The sequence below is a fragment of the Zootoca vivipara genome, chromosome 7 (genome assembly GCF_965207765.1).
Source record: "Zootoca vivipara chromosome 7, rZooViv2.hap1.1, whole genome shotgun sequence".
NCBI lineage: Eukaryota > Metazoa > Chordata > Lepidosauria > Squamata > Lacertidae > Zootoca > Zootoca vivipara.
In genome coordinates, this window is record NC_142590.1 from 36,215,485 (window position 1) to 36,234,368 (window position 18,884).

General features: G+C 40.9%; 1 protein-coding gene across 1 annotated transcript in view; it reads left to right on the forward strand.

Annotated features, from left to right (window-relative positions):
* The first annotated feature begins 552 nt into the window (after positions 1 to 552).
* Positions 553 to 18,884, forward strand: part of LOC118088169 (FRAS1-related extracellular matrix protein 1-like) — a 106,764-nt gene continuing 88,432 nt past the window's right edge. The window contains 13 exon segments of the mRNA XM_035121448.3: positions 553 to 835; positions 4,945 to 5,450; positions 6,244 to 6,338; positions 7,713 to 8,008; positions 8,980 to 9,179; positions 10,012 to 10,335; positions 10,448 to 10,556; positions 11,514 to 11,645; positions 12,615 to 12,959; positions 13,771 to 13,913; positions 15,761 to 15,957; positions 17,229 to 17,319; positions 18,177 to 18,344. Coding sequence (XP_034977339.2) covers positions 5,211 to 5,450; positions 6,244 to 6,338; positions 7,713 to 8,008; positions 8,980 to 9,179; positions 10,012 to 10,335; positions 10,448 to 10,556; positions 11,514 to 11,645; positions 12,615 to 12,959; positions 13,771 to 13,913; positions 15,761 to 15,957; positions 17,229 to 17,319; positions 18,177 to 18,344 — 2,340 coding nt within the window. The 5' untranslated portion in view covers positions 553 to 835; positions 4,945 to 5,210.

Below are 18,884 nucleotides of genomic sequence, written 5' to 3' on the forward strand. Positions count from 1 at the left end.
GGACTTTGGATATATAAAGATTCCTTAAATTGGGTCTCAATAAACTATCCTGGTAAGTTTAAGGTCTGCTACAAAATTACAACGAAGGCTGGGGAAGAGAACATAAAGGCAATTTAATAATATCATGCTGTTTCCCTCCATGTTGACCTTGCTTTCTTAATGGTTCAAGCCCCATTAAGCCCTCAAAAACATTCTGACAGACTTCTAACAAATTCTAGGACTGAAGTTAGAATTTGTGCTGCGTGCATATTTACTCAGAAGTTGCCCCCCCCCCCCCCGAGGTTAAGGTGGCTTCTTGACTAGGAGGCAGGTTTGGGATTTCAGCCTTCACTTCTTGTATCTTTTCTGCAAAAGAGGTCAGCTGAATTCCTATTTGTCACGATTCCTTAATTATCATGGAGCCTCTAATCCAGGCCACAAATTCCTCACTGCCCATTCTCCCTGAGTCTCTCTCTCTCTTTTCCCCCCCTTCAGAATGCGTATCTAATAGCAACCAATGACTTTTCCTATTTTCTCACTTGGAATCTGTTTTGGAGCTTGGAATTGCTATCTCACTTGAATCAGTAACATCTGTGAGTAGTGGGCCAGCTTGACTTGGACAGATTTCCTGCATTTTAAGGTTTTTTTTTTTTTCCTTCCCCTCTGAGGAGATTGCTCTGGGACAATTACATTTAATGCCTCTTATTTCTTTCCCTTGCTCTGGGTGGGTTAGCTTGAAGGATTTGAAAGTGACTTTGAGGAACATTACCACCATTTTGAAAAAAAGTTCCACTTTCAAAGCACTTGAAAAGAAAAAGTTTGAGGGGGATTCCTAAAGCTGTATTGCAGCTTGCAGGTATGGCTTTGATTTTTCCTTTTCTTGGCAGGCTTGCTAGCTTTCCATTCCCTTTCAGAAACATTATTGGGTGACTAGAGGACAGGCATTTTAAAAAAAGGAAGAAAGAAAAACTGTTACATTAGACAAGAGCAGAGAGAAAAGGCACTGCAATTTCACGCTCAGAATTAAGTAGGCACTTTGACTTAAAATGCCCATTAGAAAATATGCTTTTCAGTACAAATAGCATGATTGTGTATTTTTAATATAAATACTGTAGCTTGTGTTTACAAAAGACAGAAGAGTATTATTTTATTAAATTAAAAATACGTTGAGATGTCTCTTCTCTCTGCCATAGGAATATACTCTAGCAAGGTACTGTTTTTTCAAATTAAACGATTGTGCCTTGGCAGACTAAAGGAGGATGCCTTCGCTGCTATCCAAACTGCAGCTTTTCTGTTTTGAAGACTTCTTTGTCATGGCAAGTGATCTTCTTGTTGCTGGTTCAGCAGACAACAAAGGTGTCACTCTCCCTTTCTAGATGGCTGTTAATAAATTATTCATGCAACTAGCTAGGAATCTGGATTTTCATGTGAATTGCACTGGCATTTTTCTTCTTCTGCAGACTCCCACCATTTTAAATAGACTTTTTTTTTTTGCACACCTGCATGCTTCAGGCAATCAGGTGTTTAAAATCACAGATGGGCTGTTCTGCTCAGTCTCTCCCCCCCCTCCCCTCCAGTGAGTTGCTTATCAAAGGAGTCTGTGGATACTTTTGTCTTTTTATCCATTCTTGTGTGGGAATTCTACCCACCCCCCCAAAGTAATTAGCATGAGGGGAAAGGGGACTCTAACGGGACTCTGCTAATTAGCATTGGGCATCCTGTAACTCGGCTTATTAATTTTTAAACTTAAAAGGTGCAGGTGCATTTGCATCCTTGCTCTGTAGGAGAGGGAAGCTTTAGAACTCCTGTATTGCCCCTTGAAATTGAGAATAACGTGTGTGTGTGTGTGTGTGTGTGTGTGTGTGTGTGTGTGTGTGAAGTCTGTCAACAAATTGTCTAACTGCTACTGGAACTGAGAACTGTGTACAATGAAAGGACTGATTATGTTCATACTACTCTGTTTTCCCATGGCAAAAGAATGTGAGCCCTGAAGCTAACAACAAAAGGTGGGTTACTGGCAGCCTCGGTGTCCCGAGGAAACAGATATTTTGCATAAGAGGATTTTTTAAAATCCAGATTTGTGAAAGACACGCAACTGCGGTTTGAGTTGTTGTTGCTTTAAGTTGGAAGATGAAAAGTGAACATTAGAAAGCATAACCAGGTTCCTAGATGTGGTAATGAAGTAAAATAACTGTATGATAAGGGTGGATAAGATGTTATGTTGTTTTACACCAGCAACAATGTACCGCAATTAGAGATGTCCATATCAGCAGGGAGCGGCAGTGCACCTCCTAAAGGAGCAAGGGTTCTCTGACCCCTTTTGTACTGTAACAGGAATCATCAGTGTGTTGTACTTCCTGTTTTGGTGCTTCATCCGTAACATTTAAAAAGGAAAGTTGCCATCTCGTTCCCCCATATGAAGATACATGTAATGTCTTAATGGAGGAGACTTATTGACTCTGTTTTTGAACTTTACAGAAGCAGTAGTATGCTTCATGCTTCCTGTTTTTAGCACTTAATGGAATGTGTGCAATCACCAGCCACACTCAGTTGATTTCCTGAAGGCACAAAGGCTTAAAGAGGTGGTTGGGAATACACATGCCAACTATTACCCACAACCTTTCCTTGTCTGGTGGACTGCTTTTCACACCTTCACGTGTTCCGTATGAAGATCTGCAGCGGGTATAAAAATATGTTCAGTTCAGAAGCATCCCTGCGATTGAGAACTTTGCCTTATCAGAGTTCCCAAATGTGGGGAGGCTTCTGTATGTGATCTGTTGAATACATGTGGAAACTCCCTTTGGGGGTGTGGAGGTCTGAACAGTAGGCTGTATGTGGGGATGTTGGAATGACTACAGTTTTACTTCAACTCAAACACAGCATGGACCTTCCCATTCCTGACACCAGGCTTGGGAAAATGTAGACTTGGTTTGCCAGAAATGGCCTGGGCAGGCAAATCTCCAATCCCTCTTGGGCCTAATTTGGCTCCTCACCGCTGACTTAGACAATCTATGATTGTCTTAGGTGACAATCTATGTGTTCTTTGCCTTTAAATGAACTTATGTGTTTTGTATTTGGTCACTTAAAAAAAATTGTGACACTGAGTTTTTGCACCTGTACGTACATAATTGTGTCTTGGGGTCAAGATGCATTCATGCCCAACTTGGAGATTTATCTTCTGAAAACTAGGGGGATAGGCTAAAAGCCTCAAGGAAAGAGATACATACCGTATATGCACCAAAATTGTTTTCTCAAAATGCATTCTCAAACTCTCCCTGAAAGCCGAACAATGGGGGAAATAATTGACAAGGGATAAGTGCAAGATAATAGGAACTCCCCACACTTATTTCTTTTAAGAAAAGAATGGGATTGGGGAGGATTTCAATTTGCTCCATAATTTGGAGTTCTGACAGGCCATTCTTGGATCAGAACATAGACATGTGCAGTGCTTCCCCCCCCCCAAAAAAAATGTTTAGGGGTACTCTCATTTTGACTCAAGAAAACCACCCTTTTATAGTCAAATCAGGGAAAAAAATACAGTAAATGGACAAAAGTACAAAGATTCACAAAATGTTTAGGGGTACCCCTGTGTCCCTCCAGAAAAAAAAGCACTGAACATGTGTATTGGATCACACCTAGCATGGTTAGCTCCTACACAGAATTAATTTTCTCAACACTCCCAGTTCATAAAGAATAGGAGAGTGATGAAATGGTTTTCATTTTTGGGGGTCTTGTAGCATGTAAATTAGTGGGAGGAAATGGGAGATGGGAGGATTCTACAAATTAATTATACTATAAAGTAGTTACAATTTAATACTCTCTTTTACCATTAAATCTTATGGAATTGTAACAACCTGTCTGCATATTATTTATTGTGGCAGTAAAATAAATGTTGGACAAAATAATCTCTTATATTGTCTCATAAATGGTAAAAGGAGGAAGTATTTTTAAATATGACACCAATGTGTCTTGCCATTTATTTATGATAGTCAGGGAAGAATGGCTTGAGGAGCACATTACAGTGAAAGCACCTAAGAAGGAGAAGGGCCCTGCAGGGCTTGTCCTCATTCCTGCTCTTGTTATCAAATGGCATGATAATGGATAGAGGAAGAAATAAAGTTGGCACCTATACAGGCACATCCTGGGCTTCCAGGAACAGTTGACAATATTTAAACACAATCAAATAATAATAGTCAATTGATGGGTCAGTTTAGCTCAGCCTCTCATTTTTCTTATGCAGATTGGCCACTTTGAAAGGGGAAGAGTTTCCTCTGCTATTTGTCTGTGTTTGTTTTTGCTTTTGCCTTCTTTGTTAGAGGGCCTTTTACAGTGGCATAGGAATATGCATGCTGCATCTGCCTTCCAAAACATATTTCCTTCAGTATGTCCTTTCATGAAAAGAGGCAATGACATTTCCCACTAGGTGGAGTGAGGAAAAACATTGCAAGTATAATGGAAACCAACTTTCTCTGCCTTCTTGTGTGTGATCGCACCCTCATTGTAACTGAGTATTCTTTTAATTATTATTATTTAAACATTCCTAATAAGATTACCTTGCTGTTCACCCTGCCGCAAATGACATTGTGTGTCTGTTGCATTCTGTGAGTTTTAGGGCACAATCTCAACCCGCAATACAGCAGAGGCAGGCCGGTAGAGCTGCTGGGCCACAGAGACTTGAAGCTTTCTTCTGTGACTCCTCTGTCCAAAGTCTATGAGAAATAAAATTCTCATTCCCCAAGTCGATAGGGAACAACAGCATGGGCAGAAGTCTTAGCAAAGGAATCATGTTGGCAGAGTGGAAACAGTGAAATGTTGCAAGGAAATTGGACCCAACTCATACTAAACTTTCTCGTCGCATATTTTATTGTGCATCTGAAAAGCATGTTTGTCTTCTAAGCTACTGTTCTGCATTTGCAGTACCTCTTCTTGTTCAAGCAGAGTAACTCTGATTTCTTTGAATAACAGGGGAGCGTTTGGTGTCCACTGAACACTGTCAACTGGCACATGTGAATCACTCCATTGTAACATCCTAGCTCCTGAACTGCCTTAGAGAAAAGGATTACTGCTAAGTAACTTCATTTTATCTCATGAAGATAAAATGAGCCAAAGCACATTTAATCAAAGGGATAGTGGAAGTTCTATTTCTTGAGCAAAAGAGAACAGTAGTCTCAAAATACTATTGCAGCAATTGCTGCTTTGAATGACTTAAAGGAAGGAGCAGCACCGAGAAGATGGAAATGATGAATGCTTTCGTAGCATTGACTATTTTTATTGTCCTTGAGAATCTTGAACCTCTAAGAGGAGCCAAGCTTGTCCTGGTGAATAAAGAAATCCATGTTGAAAGAGGACGCGCTGTGTACATAACTGAAAACGAACTACAGTTCAATATTTCTAACGAGAGAGATTCTTGCAAGGTAGAGGTGGTTTTAAATGAGCCTGTGACACAAAGAGTTGGGAAACTTACACCGCAGGTAAATATCATTAGTCCAGTTTCTTATTGTCTTAATTTCTAATTAGATATGAAATGCAAGTCAGTTTGAATGGAACGGCCATGTTAGCTTAGCTGTTCTCATGTTCATGGCTCCATTGTCTCAGTCGGAATCAAGTCATGGGCTCAAGTCCTATAAAATTGCCTCCTGAATATGAGCAAATTGTGAATGCCAATGTGTGGGCATGGAAAAACAGCTTGCACATGAGTGCTCTTACCCTGTTCTCCTTGGGTTGGCTCAAAAATGAGCAGAACTCCCCCCCCCCGCCCCGGACACCAGAAATAACTCCTCACCAGTTCACAAGCCAATCCAACATTTGCAAATAACCTACACATTAACCCAATCTCCTTCTCTCATAACCTGCCTCTTCCTTTCAACACAACTTACTCATCATGAACAGCAGAAGTGATGCTCCAGGAACAGCGGAAAGTAACTCTATACCCTCCCTTCCCCTCTTCTGCTCAGCATCTTGTTTATGACCTGGGGCGGGGGAGCCCCAGTTGCACTTGGGAAATCTATTACTCAAGAGTGATAGGGTTTTTTAGGGTTTAAGGAATTGAGAGGCTGGAGCAGGGGGGCACTAAGAGTAAGGAGTTTAAGGGCAGTGGGAGGGTAAGTGAAGAATTCTCTGCCTTGGGTTTTCATTTGTGGTCCTGTACAGCTTGCCTTGCTTTTGAATTGGGCTTTTACAAGATTCATTCACTGGGCCTGAGCACTGATTTTTTTGTTGAACAAGTCCATTTTGCTCATTATTTGTTTCTGTTTTTCCTGTTAGGTGTTTGATTGCCATTTCTTACCCAATGAAGTGAAATACATCCACAATGGTTGTCCACTGCTAAATGAAGACCGTGTGATGTTGAGAGTATACAGGTTTTGCCTCGTTTTCTTTGAATGCAGTTCTGCATATATAATTGTTTTAGAAGGACACATGTATTTGTTAGCATTCCAGGCTCTTAAACTTCCCCCCTCCCTCACAGGGCAAAAAGCAGCTTCAGGGGGCTATTCTAGTGGAATAATTGTATTAAGCAAAGGGTTAAGGGCAGTCTCTTGTACAGTACTAGTTTTCTGCTTTGGATTGTAACCTCCAAAGCTGCATTCTGTCAAACAGACAAAAACAAAACACACACCACTACAGTGGTACCTCGGTTTACAAACACAATTGGTTCTGGAAGTCTGTACTTAACCTGAAGCGTATTTAACCTGAAGCGAACTTTCCCATTGAAAGTAATGGAAAGTGGATTAATCTGTTCCAGACGGCCCACGGAGTACTCAACCTGAAGCGTACTTAACCTGAGGTATGAGTGTAATTGGTTCTGGAAGTCTGTACTTAACCTGAAGCGTACTTAACCTGAAGCAAACTTTCCCATTGAAAGTAATAGAAAGTGGATTAATCCGTTCCAGACGGGTCCGCGGAGTACTTAAACTGAAAATACTGAAACGGAGGCGTACTTAAACCGAGGTATGACTGTATTACAAAGGAACGAACCTTTGACTATTTTTGTTGTAATACATTTTTGTCTGCAGTTCTATGTCATTTATCCATCCATAGTATTTTCTTCTGCCATTTCAGGAGTGGCTGCTGAGCCTATAAATAATTCTGTCAAGGCGGGGGGCGGGCGGGGGCGGGAGCGGGAGTTATTCCCCATAACAGTAACGGAGCTTTGCTTTCCAGATTTAAATTGGGACCCAAACCAAATAAGGCAACCTCTAAAGCCAGGCATCCCCAAACTCAGCCCTCCAGCTGTTTTGGGACTACAACTCCCATCATCCCTGACCACTGGTCCTGTTAGCTAGGGATGATGGGAGTTGCAGTCCCAAAACAGCTGGAGGGCTGAGTTTGGGGATGTCTGTCCAAAGCACTTCAAGATCAAATCAGACTTGTTTCCTGAAGTGGGATCCGGACTGCCCTACTATCAATGACTACTGGCTATGTTGGCTATGTGCTATCTCCATTATCAGGCTGTTATGCCTCTGGCCTGATCCAGCAGAGCTCTTTCTACATCATTATGTTTGTAATTCATTAACCGGTATTCTGTTGGGGGAAAAAAATCAAAGTATATATTCTCTGTGCAGAACAATAAAACAGCAGTCATACCTGAATCCTAGAATCAAGCAACTCTTAAAACTTTGTCTATGGTGCCCCTAAAATGTTTGGAGGGAATGTTTTGTACTTACAGTCTTCTAAATTTCTATGCAAGGATTGTCACTGCTCACCAGGAAGTATTTGCCGTCTCCCTTTTACAGGTTTACAGAACTGGGGACCGCTGTAGAGATGTTTACTCTTCATATAGCGATAAGAAGCCCCAAACCAAGTCTTGTTCAGTTTGGACAAGCCTCTCTAGAAGTTCCAGAATTCTTTGGGATTTCTCAGCCAATTGACAGAAACATTTTGACTTTCAAGCACAATGGTTTAGGTGAAGCCTGCACAGTGAGGATCTTGTCATCTGAATTACTGTTTCCTGCTGTTGGGCAACTAGTTGTTGAGGACTCTAAAATGCACAAAAGTGAAGATGTATCAACATACACTAAACAAAAAAAAGGTGATTTTTAAAATCTTATTTAACTCTCTCCTCCCCAGCTGTAAGCGCTCTCTCCCTCTGTCTCACACTCAAAAATGTATTTCATCTTGAAACAGCTTAGCGTTGGCTCAAAGGGATGGCTTATTTCAAGCTTAATTTCAGCATCTGAGAGGGGACAGGGTGGTAGGACGGGACTCTACAGGCACCCTGTTGGCATATGTGTGCTTGTAGTCACTGAACTGGCATCGCATGGCCCGCACTATAGATAGCAGTTCTAGGGGGATCCTTCACCATTGTCCAGCATGCACGATCCAATGCTTTAGACCAATTGTCTAGTTAAAAGGGGACAGTAAGATGCTGGGAGGCGATATTCATAGCTGTCATATTTCCCTTTTCTCGCGAGGAAGCCTATTCGGCATAAGGGAATTTCCCTTTAAAAAGGGAGAACTTGACAGCTATGATTAATTGGGTTCTCTTTCAGTTGGAAGGAGAATGAAGAAGAATGCATTCCCACTGTCCTGGTGGGAATATATACCCATGAATTATGAAACGTGTTTCCAGTTTGGATACAGATTAAAGCAAGGATGAATTAAATAGAGAGTGTTTTATTTTATCTAGAGATCTTCTGTTAACCCAGTCATTTAGGTAAAAGGAGTTCTGCTGAATATGCAAATACTGTAGGTCATCACTACTGAGCTAGAAGTTAAGTCTTGTGGCACTTCAGGGCATCAGAATTACCACTGGATTGACCATGGTTCTCTGGCATGCAGATCTGTGTCTTTGGTGTGCACTCCACAACCCCCTGTTTCAAAGATTGTGTAGCTTAAATTAGAAGATTGTGTAGCTTAAATTACAAGGTCATCCAAAGTCTTCATTCAATATTCAGAATATGTAAATCCCTGAAAGATTGCTTGTGTTATTAAATAAAAGGAAGATCATTTAGAAGGTTAGAAATAGTTTGTTCTAAAGTTGTGTTCCCCCCACCCACCCAGCTGGACAATCCAAACCGCCTTGTCCCAGCAATGGTGCCTGCCATTCAGGATTAAAAGAAATACACCTTCTAAAGATGAGCTGTGAAGACTTTCTGGAGATGAGACTTAGGTACCAACACCTCAGTCCCCCATCACCTGATAAGGATTATATATCCATACAAGTAGAAATCAGAGACAAAAAGAGCAGATTTCAGCTACAGGTGAGGATAATGCAGCAAATCCTATTTTCCACACAACTTTTTGTTGTTTTTCCATACTCCCAACCTCCCTCCCAAAAACTCTAGGAAAAAATTACTTGCATGTTAATTTCCCTGGCTATGTATCAGATTCAGTACATGCTGATTGTGTGGCAAGATGGACACTTTATTGAACCGAGGAGGAGGAAGAGGAGGCGGAGGAGGCGGTGGAACAACTAAATATAGCACCTCTTTCTCAGCAGAGCTGATGGAGTGGCTCTGCTTCCCATTCTGCCCCCCCCCACTGCTGCACCTTAATGGAATGTAATATTACTATTACAATAGTATTTGGAAATTCAGTACAGTTTGCGGATTCATTGCATTAGTCATGTATCCATCACGAAATTTGTACTGAGAAGTGGAAATTTCAAAGGATGTCTGTCCCCCCCCCAGTTTGCATATTGTGAATTGGGTATTTTTGCCTTTTAATGCCAAGCTGAATTCAATTTCTTCCCAGTCCTACTTGGAGAACATTATTCCAGACCAATGACTACCAGATACCACAAAATACCTGTCTTAGCACTTGCTCCAAATGTTCTAAAACAGACCTTATCGATTGTTTCCTCCTCCTCCTCCTCCTCCTCCTCCTCCTCCTCCTCCTCCTCCTCCTCCTCCTCCTCCTCTGAAAACCAGACTTTTGAATCTAATAACTAATAGTTGTTTTCAGTAGTTATCTTTTTTTGTAATAATACCCAGTGAACCCAAATAAAGTTCCTTGAACTACATTTAAAGGCAATATATTAATGCCCCCCTTCTGCACTGACTGTGACGAGACATTTGGTTTCCTTGTTTGTAGGCAGAAAATGTGTGGATTCCTGTAAGGATAAGAGGGGCCATTCCAAACAGACAACCTCAAGCTGCATTCATGCCCATGTTCATCTTGGAGATAGATGAGTTCATTCTTACTCCTCTCACGACAGTGACTTTGGATGCCGAAGATGAAGAAACCCCGAGGGAAAGATTGCTATTCAACATTACTAAACCTCCTCCTCAGGGATATGTCACCCACCTGGATGACCATTCCAAGGCCATTACATCTTTCACTTGGCAGGATTTGTATGATACAAAAGTTGCTTTCCAGCCATCTAATATATCTCATTCTGAGAGACAGAACTATGAGGTGAGAGATGGGATGTAGCTGCTCCCCTCCCCTGGTGCTCACAAGCTAGTCTATCCCTACAACTCAACAGTCACAAAGGGACTGAATTAATCTTTTCTCTCTTGCTCGCTAGGTTGAGTTTCAAGCAATTGATAGCCTCTTCATGAACAGCTTCCCTATCATGGTCCATTTTTCAATTCGAAGTGCAGTAACAAATGCTCCTAGAGTTGCATGGAACACAGGTAAGGAAAATCCCCTTTAAGATTTTTTTCACAGATGTGGTTTTGCAGCAGATTCACCTTCAGTGTGCTGTGATAACACAGACACAGGATGGTACGAATAAATTTGATTTAAAAAAGAAAAGCATTCTGCAGTTGTAACTGGGCATATTTATCATCTATATGAACGATGTGCTTTATATTTATAGTGGCCCCATCTGAACTAGACATCTGAACTATACCACAAGTAATTCTGAGAACTTTAGTTCATTCAGGTTGTTGAGAGTTGTTTGGCCGTCCCCTATTCCCTTCAAACAACTACAGTTCCCACAGTGAACAATCCGTTCCCCTACACAGGGAACTCTGGGAATCTTAGCTCTCGGGAGAGGGGAAGAGGGGTCTCCCAAGAAAATGTGAATTCCCAGGAATATTTGGGTGAAGCCATGACTGTTTAAAGTGGTGTGATCCTGCTTGAATTGTGATGGGGCCAGTGACAGGATTACAGTAACAACCCTATTATCCAAATATGACAAACCCATGTTACTATCAGTACTTCCAGATTGGGCTTTAGTGTGGAATTGGTGTTACTCATGCATGCAAGTTTTTCCAGCGCGCACACAAAATGCCAGCCCATATTTCCCCTCCCAATTTAAGCTGTATTTACCTTTTCCAGGGAATATCTGACATGTAAAACCTATTGGCAGTGACCCATTTGCAATATCTCAATGACCTGCTTGCAAATTAAACAGCCCTGAATAGAATCCTGCCTCTTGCTTTTGTCTCACCATGTTCTTTTAACTGTACTCCTGAGTATCAAATCAGTTAACTTTTCTGAATTTCCCCCACAATTGCATTACTTTTTCACCTAGTCCAATTGCTTACATGGAAAGCAAAGCTCACGGTACCTTTAATGCTGAATTGCTCTATGAGCTCATTCAGAGCCACATGACTTCATTGTGTTTGAAATACCTGCTTATATAGGGCTTGACTTGTTGGAAGGACAGTCTCGTCCAATTACCTGGGAGTCTCTTCAGATTGTAGATAATGATAACCTTGATGCTGTTCAGCTGCTTGTGGTGGAAGGCTTATATCATGGCTGGCTCACAATCAGAGGTATGTAGCTTCATGGTCTAAAATTTGTGGAATTTAAAATGGAAAGTTCCTATGTGTGTGTCTCTCCCCCCCCCCAACCCTCTGTAATGAGAGTACAAAACAAAAATTAGAACTTTTCAACCAGACCTTTGCTTGAAGCAAAATAGATGGTTTTGTTGTGGTGGAAAGTGCATGGGTTTTTTTGGATGTGGAGGAAAACATTATGAAGATACCATGATACTGCTAGAAACAGAGCTTTAACTTGCCTAAGTGGCAAGACAGATGGCAATATTTTCATCTGTAATACTGTTCAGTTATTGATCTATTTCCTTCATTTGTAAAGGCACTCCACAGCATCAATATTTTGCAGAAGGCATTTCAGCACATACTGGGAAATTTGGGTTTGTGCAATTAAAGTGCTTTGTTGTTCTAGCACAAAAAACCCACTTTGAAAAGGGAACACACTTTTGAGTTTAGGAAAGTGACAGGGAAATGCATTGAAAAGTGTGGAGTTAATGTTTAATGCAAAGATGTATAGACCTCCTGCAAACAAACCAGAACAAATGTTCAATAAAGACAAGATACAGTACAAACTAACCACTGTGTAACCTTTGTGCAAGTAAGTCAGGACTCCTATATGTAAGTAAATGTGACCTGGATTCAGTGGGTTGTCAAATAAAATTCTCCCACTACTTTTTCAACATGGGTATTAATATTATGTCAGCTAATATATCCATGCTACAAGCATGCTATCCAATTCATCCAATTTTGCTGCATAAAGACAGCATAGTACCAGGCTCCTATTCACTGGAGAATATGTGCATAGGCATCAAATTATATGTATCCAATTAATTAAATTGACTAGTCTGAAGGGAAAGAAACTATATCTAAACATAGGTAACTATAGCCATGCTGTTCCACTGTATTAAATAGATGCATGTTAACCAGTAGCGAAAAGAACTGCCGTTTTTCTTCTTTCGTCTCGTGTAGGGAACAAAGGCTTCAGGTTTGCAGTTAAAGATCTCAGGGATGGAGTTGTCCGTTACCATCATGATGACAGTGATACAACCAAGGATGACATAGTCTTCAGAATTTTTGATGAAAAGCACAGTGCTCGACACAGATTTCCTATTAACATTCTTCCGAAAGACGACAGTCCACCGTTCCTAGTGAACAATCTTGTCTTTGAGTTGGAAGAAGGCAGCACAGTTCTTATTGAAAACCATATGCTTATGGCTACTGATTTTGATTCGAGTGATGATTATATCCTCTACAAAATATCCAAGCCACCTAGTGCTGGAGAACTTATTAAGCAACACTTCCCAGATGGACCAGGTAGTGCTGCGGTCGGGAACCTCAGCCCTGGAATCAAATGTTTCTCTTTTCAGCCCTTGAGCCCCTGACTAGGCCATATCCTCTCCCAAGACCACACCCCTCACTAGTCTTGCTCTATGCTCTCCTTGATTGCTTTTGTCTGGCTGAATATGCACTTGGACTGTAATAAGACCTTTTGCTTATATGGATGGAGGATGTGAATATGTGGGCGGGAATCTGTAGAAATCTGTCTTTTGATTGGCTGGAATGCACCCTAATATATATATATATATATATATATATATATATATATAGATATAGATATAGATATAGATATAGATATAGATATAGATATAGATATAGATATAGATATAGATATAGATATAGATATAGATATAGATAGATATAGGTAAGAGTCTCTGCATTGTTCTGCCTTGAATGTTGATGGGAATGTGACCCTCATTCTGAAAAAAGGTAGAGTAACTGTGTCTATTAAAATGAAGATGCCATTATTAATCAGAACAATAGCTGTTAACATATTAAGCCAGATAGCTGGTTGTTGAACCAGTCGTGCAATATTTCTAGGGTGAGATTAGAAGGTATGGAAGGAGGATATCCAGCTGAGGGCAAATCACATTGTTTATATTCAAAAGATGAGTTTAAAAGGACAGAACATGCCTCAGACATAGAAGAGCTGCTGATAATCAGTGTGGGTGGCATTCGGGATACAAGAGCCAATGGTCTGGTTCCAATATGACACCTTAATGTGAAGGAGAAAAATGAAATGCAGTATTTTCTGAAATTGGTTTTTGTGCTCTGTTGGATTCTCAAGGTATCCCTGTGTTCAGCTTCTACCAAAGAGATCTCTTCCACAGGCTTATTTACTACCGTCATTTTGGAGGGGAAATTTTTCAAGACTCGTTTGAGTTTAGCTTAGCTGACAGCCAGGAACCACCGAATCTCTCAGATCCTCAGGTAATCTGTTTTACAATTTCTCTTGAAAAACCAAGTTGCAGCAGAGGAGAATCCTAGAGGAAAGATCTAAATAACTTGAACTGAGCTCCCTGGAAACATCTCCATGGATGTTTCTTCTAATTCTCATCTTGTTCCTTGACTGAGATGAGAAGTCAGCTCCCCGCCCTGGGTCCAATTAAAAATATGGATGATCCTCTCATATTATAGTGCATACATGACTATGCATAAAGTATCAATATGCATACTGTTTATTTTATTTTTTTAAAGAAATTTATATACTGTCCTTTGTCAAGCAAGATAATGTAAATGTACATATACAAAAAATTAAGAAGCAGCACCGTATAAGGTCAGAACCCCAAAAATCTCCGTCTTTAGCATTGGACACAAGTTTAGGGTTCTATGACAAATGTGTGTGTCCTTTCATTACAAGAAGAGGTCCAACCTGAAACATGCATGAACTTGTGATCTTTACACCTCTAGCAGGAATAACGAGTGCCTACCTTTTTAGATATTTGACATTTCTTCCATTCAGCTATTTCCCTGCAGGAAAACAGAAGGAATTGTATCTTTCTCTCCTTGCCCTCTCCATAAGCTCCAGAGCTCTGCAGGCAATGTGGCCAACAGCAAAAGCTCTGGTCCTGTTGCCTCTGCTTAATTCAGATACCATCTATGTCAGGGGTCAGCAATCTTTTTCAGCCATGGGCTGGTCCACCGTCCCTCAGACCATGTGGTGGGCCGGGCTATATTTTGAAAAAACAAAACAAAAACAATGAACAAATTCCTATGCCCCACAAATAACCCAGAGATGCATTTTAAATAAAAGCACACATTCTACTCATGTAAAAACATGTTGATTCCCAGACCGTCCACGGGCCAGATTGAGAAAGCAATTGGGCCGCGTCTGGTTCCCGGGCCTTAGGTTGCCTGCCCTAGAAGAAAGTTTGAACAGAGATGTAACCTTTTTACAGGGCCTTGTGTGTGTGTTAGGGTGCAAACACTGTGAAGCTTATGACACAAAAAGTGAAGCTTGCAGAGAAGATTATTTCTATGAGAACCATCTTTGCTCAAAGAAATGTTATAATTCATACCCTTTCTTCTCTCTTTATAAAAAAATTCCTTCCAGTAGCACCTTAGAGACCAACTAAGTTTGTCATTGATATGAGCTTTCGTGTGCATGCACACTTCTTCAGATACTTCTTCTTCTGAAGAAGTGTGCATGCACACGAAAGCTCATACCAATGACAAACTTAGTTGGTCTCTAAGGTGCTACTGGAAGGATTTTTAAAAATTTTTGTTTCGACTACGGCAGACCAACACAGTTACCTACCTGTAACTTCTCTTTTTATATTACTAACTGTAGTAGCACTGTTGGCTTCCTGAATTATTAATCAAAACAATTTGGAACTGACACTAAAGACTAAAGGTTACTTGGTTATTCTTCACATTGGATAGACCACAAAAACAAAACTATATGAGTACCTGATGTTTCACTTAGGCAATCTTTGTGATTTATATGGTGGTGCAAGATGTTCTGAAGCAGTTAATGCTATTTTTAAAGCATGTATCCATGTTCTCCCAAGCCCTTGAATTACAATCTAAGTGCTTCAGGTTTTTGCACTAAGCTTCCCTTGCTGGGTTTCATGCTGCTTTTGTTTTAATTATGTTTTGTGCTTTTTTCCCCCCTGACTGAGCTTTCTGCTTTGAGACATTGGTTTGTTTTACAGGTTTTTATTGCAAATTATATTTTCTATTACATTGTCTACGCAAACATCCCAGAGAACTCGATTGAATGGGTGGTATAACAAGTGAAACAGGTCAATAAACAGGGTTTTGTGATTGTCTTATAGATTGTGATGATTCACATCATGCCAGTGAAAGACCATTTGCCAGAAGAAGTCCCTGGGACAATAAGGCACCTTGCGGTCAAAGAAACAGAGATAGTACACATCACAAAGGACCACCTCCATTTTATAGATGCTGAATCGCCAGACAGCCAACTTATGTATACAGTTACAAAGCCATGTTTCTCTCCCTCTTCCCCTGGGTATGTAAGTCTCTATGCATCAACGAAGGAAGAAACTCTCAAAGGATGTATCTAAGCGAAAAGGCATTTGTGTTGTACATTAACACTATACAGGTGTTGCTATCCTCAGGTGAATGCTAATTGTTGAACAAGTAGTTTCAGTCTCCATCAGGACGGATACCTATGCTGGGTAAATTTCACCTCTCCTTTCACTTAACTTAAGCCATTTTGTAGCAAAAGCTCACCCACTCCCAGGAAGTGGAAATAATTCTTCTGTGGAACTGTTCCTGCCTGCAGCAACTGTGGAGGGAACTCTTGAGTACACTGCTCTATAAAGGCAGGATGACAAATATAGTCAATTTCACTTCTTTTCTTCTCTCCCCCCCTCCCACCCCAGGCCTCACCCCTAAATCCTAGCAGAACTGATTTCAGAAGTGAATTGGGGGTGAAGGCAGTATCAACTTTTCCCATCGAAAGCAGTGTCTCTGTGTGTGACATGGTGTATACTAAATGTTTTTTTTCTTTAGGAGAGATTTATGAACTTCCCACTCCTTAACTTCTGGAGGCTAGTTCAAGCAAGTGACACTGACAAAACGTGTTGTCAATGTCACTTCGGTTTGGCCTGAAGCTGTAGCAAGACTCATTATCCTTTGTACTTAGTACAGGGCTAGCTTTTTAGGTGAGTTAATAGGAGAGGGCCCTCAGGAAATGGAAACTGTATTCCACCAGGCTATACCTCCAAACCAGCTGGGACAGGGGGACTATATCACACAATTTGAAAGGCTGGCTGAACAAAAATGATGATAGAAGCTTCAAAAATCACTACAAATACGTTCTTAAAAAAGGGGGGGGACCTGGAAGGGGGGAAATGCAATGGTTTAGGAGGATCAAAATTTGGATTCTGAGGAATAAATGGGTGTCAAAGGGGTTCCAATACTAGAGTCTAGTGTGCAAATGTCCAGGAAGTCTTGCAACATGAACTTCCATGAGATGTGAAGCCCACTTTATTAGTTACATGGTAGAATTTTAAGACTGTCTGGCCCATATATTATATCTCTAGCAATTTATTTTAATTTGCTCTGTAAAACTGCCTTTCCTCCATTGTATTTAATATACTCACCCCAACTGTTGAGACTAATTCATACAGATGTGTCAATTGTCTTAGCCTAAAAGCTCATGTACCAATAAGTGTGTTTTAAGATGCTGTTGCAGTCCATGTCAATTTTAGACATGTCTACTCTTTTAAATATATATTAAAAATTGTAATCCCCTCCTTCCCTCCTGTTCTATAGGGTGCATGATGCAGGAAAGCTTATTTTCACAGACAGCATGAAAAATGTTGTGAAAAATTCTTCTATTCCTCTCCTGTCATCTTTCACACAGGTAAGTGGACCTAACAATAACTGTTGCATTGCAACAACAGAAAGATAGCTTCAAGTTCCTTGTGATCTGTCATTCTCAGAGCCCCCAATGGCCACAGTTATACAGAGCGTGCTTGGCACAGCTGTCAAGTTTTCCCTTTTCTCACGAGGAAGCCTATTCAGCATAAGGGAATTTCCCTTTTAAAAAGGGAGAACCTGGTACCTATGGTGCTTGGCGAAGTGTCCTGGGTGCAATGATTCTTCAGAATTGTAATGAGGATCCAGACCACCTAGGGAACTACAATGCAGCTGTAGGTTACAGAAGCCCCCCCCCCCAGGAAGCAGGACAGGATAGCCATGAAAGGGCTGGGCCCAAGGCCAAACCAATGAGCTAAGTCCAAACTTCAGAGAGGTTTAGCCTAGAAGTTTCAGGTTGGACTCTGAACTCATCATGTCCCAACTTGGCTCATTGATCATCACCACTACAGGGAAAATTAAAGAATTCTACTTCCCAAACCTTAGAACATGATAAGACTACTCACCTCACAGTGGATCTGTGTAACTAAAGTAGAAGGGGAGTATCAGGAGGTGTTGTTGGACTCCAAATCCTATCAGCCCCAGCCAACATCGGGGATGATGAAAGTTGTGGTCCGGAAAACAACTGAAAACCACCAGGGCAATCCAGTTTTGATATGCTATGGAACCTGATTTACTGCTGCGTTGTTTAACATGCTGTAAATGCCATCTCTCAACTTACGCACTAAGGGAGTGATATATGATTAAAAGACAAAATGAATAGGGTGGTCACAGTAGTTGCAAAGTGGAGAATTAAATTTATGAGACTCATGCAATGCAATTACTTCCATTTCCTACAAACAGCATGCCATAACGCATATGAAAGTGGCATACATGCCCCCATTGATGGAGATGGGCCCTGACCCATTGTTTGTACAGTTTGAATTCTCTGTCAGTGACCAGCAGGAAGGAGTGATGACTGGTCTCCTCTTTAACATCACAGTGATGCCTGTGGATGATGAAGCACCTGAGGTATTTATCAAGAATCTTAATTAACTGCTTGCCTGTGATGCCATCTTAATGATTGTTAAGCTTGTAAAGCAGAGGTGGGGAACCTGTGACTCTCCTAAGGTTGTTATACTACAACTGCCATCAGCCTCAGCCAGCAGAACTGATGGTCAGGGATAATGGGAGTCCTGGAACATCTTGAGGAACACAGATTCCCCATCCATGCTCTAGAGAGTCTAGAGCAGGCATGTCAAACCTGCGGCCCTCCAGATGTTTTGGACTACAATTCCCATCTTCCCCAACCACTGGTCCTGCTAGCTAGGGATCATGGGAGTTGTAGGCCAAAACATCTGGAGGGCTGCAGGTTTGACATGCCTGGTCTAGAGTATCCAAAATGCTGGGCTACCTAACAATTCATTAATACAAGTTCAAATAAAAGTGTGTAAATAACATTTTTTTTAAAAAAAACTCATTTCATAGAACTACTAAAATGATGTTAAAAGAATGAACACTTGACGCTAAACAAGAGGCTTCTCTGTTCCTGATCCTTCAAGATTATTTTGA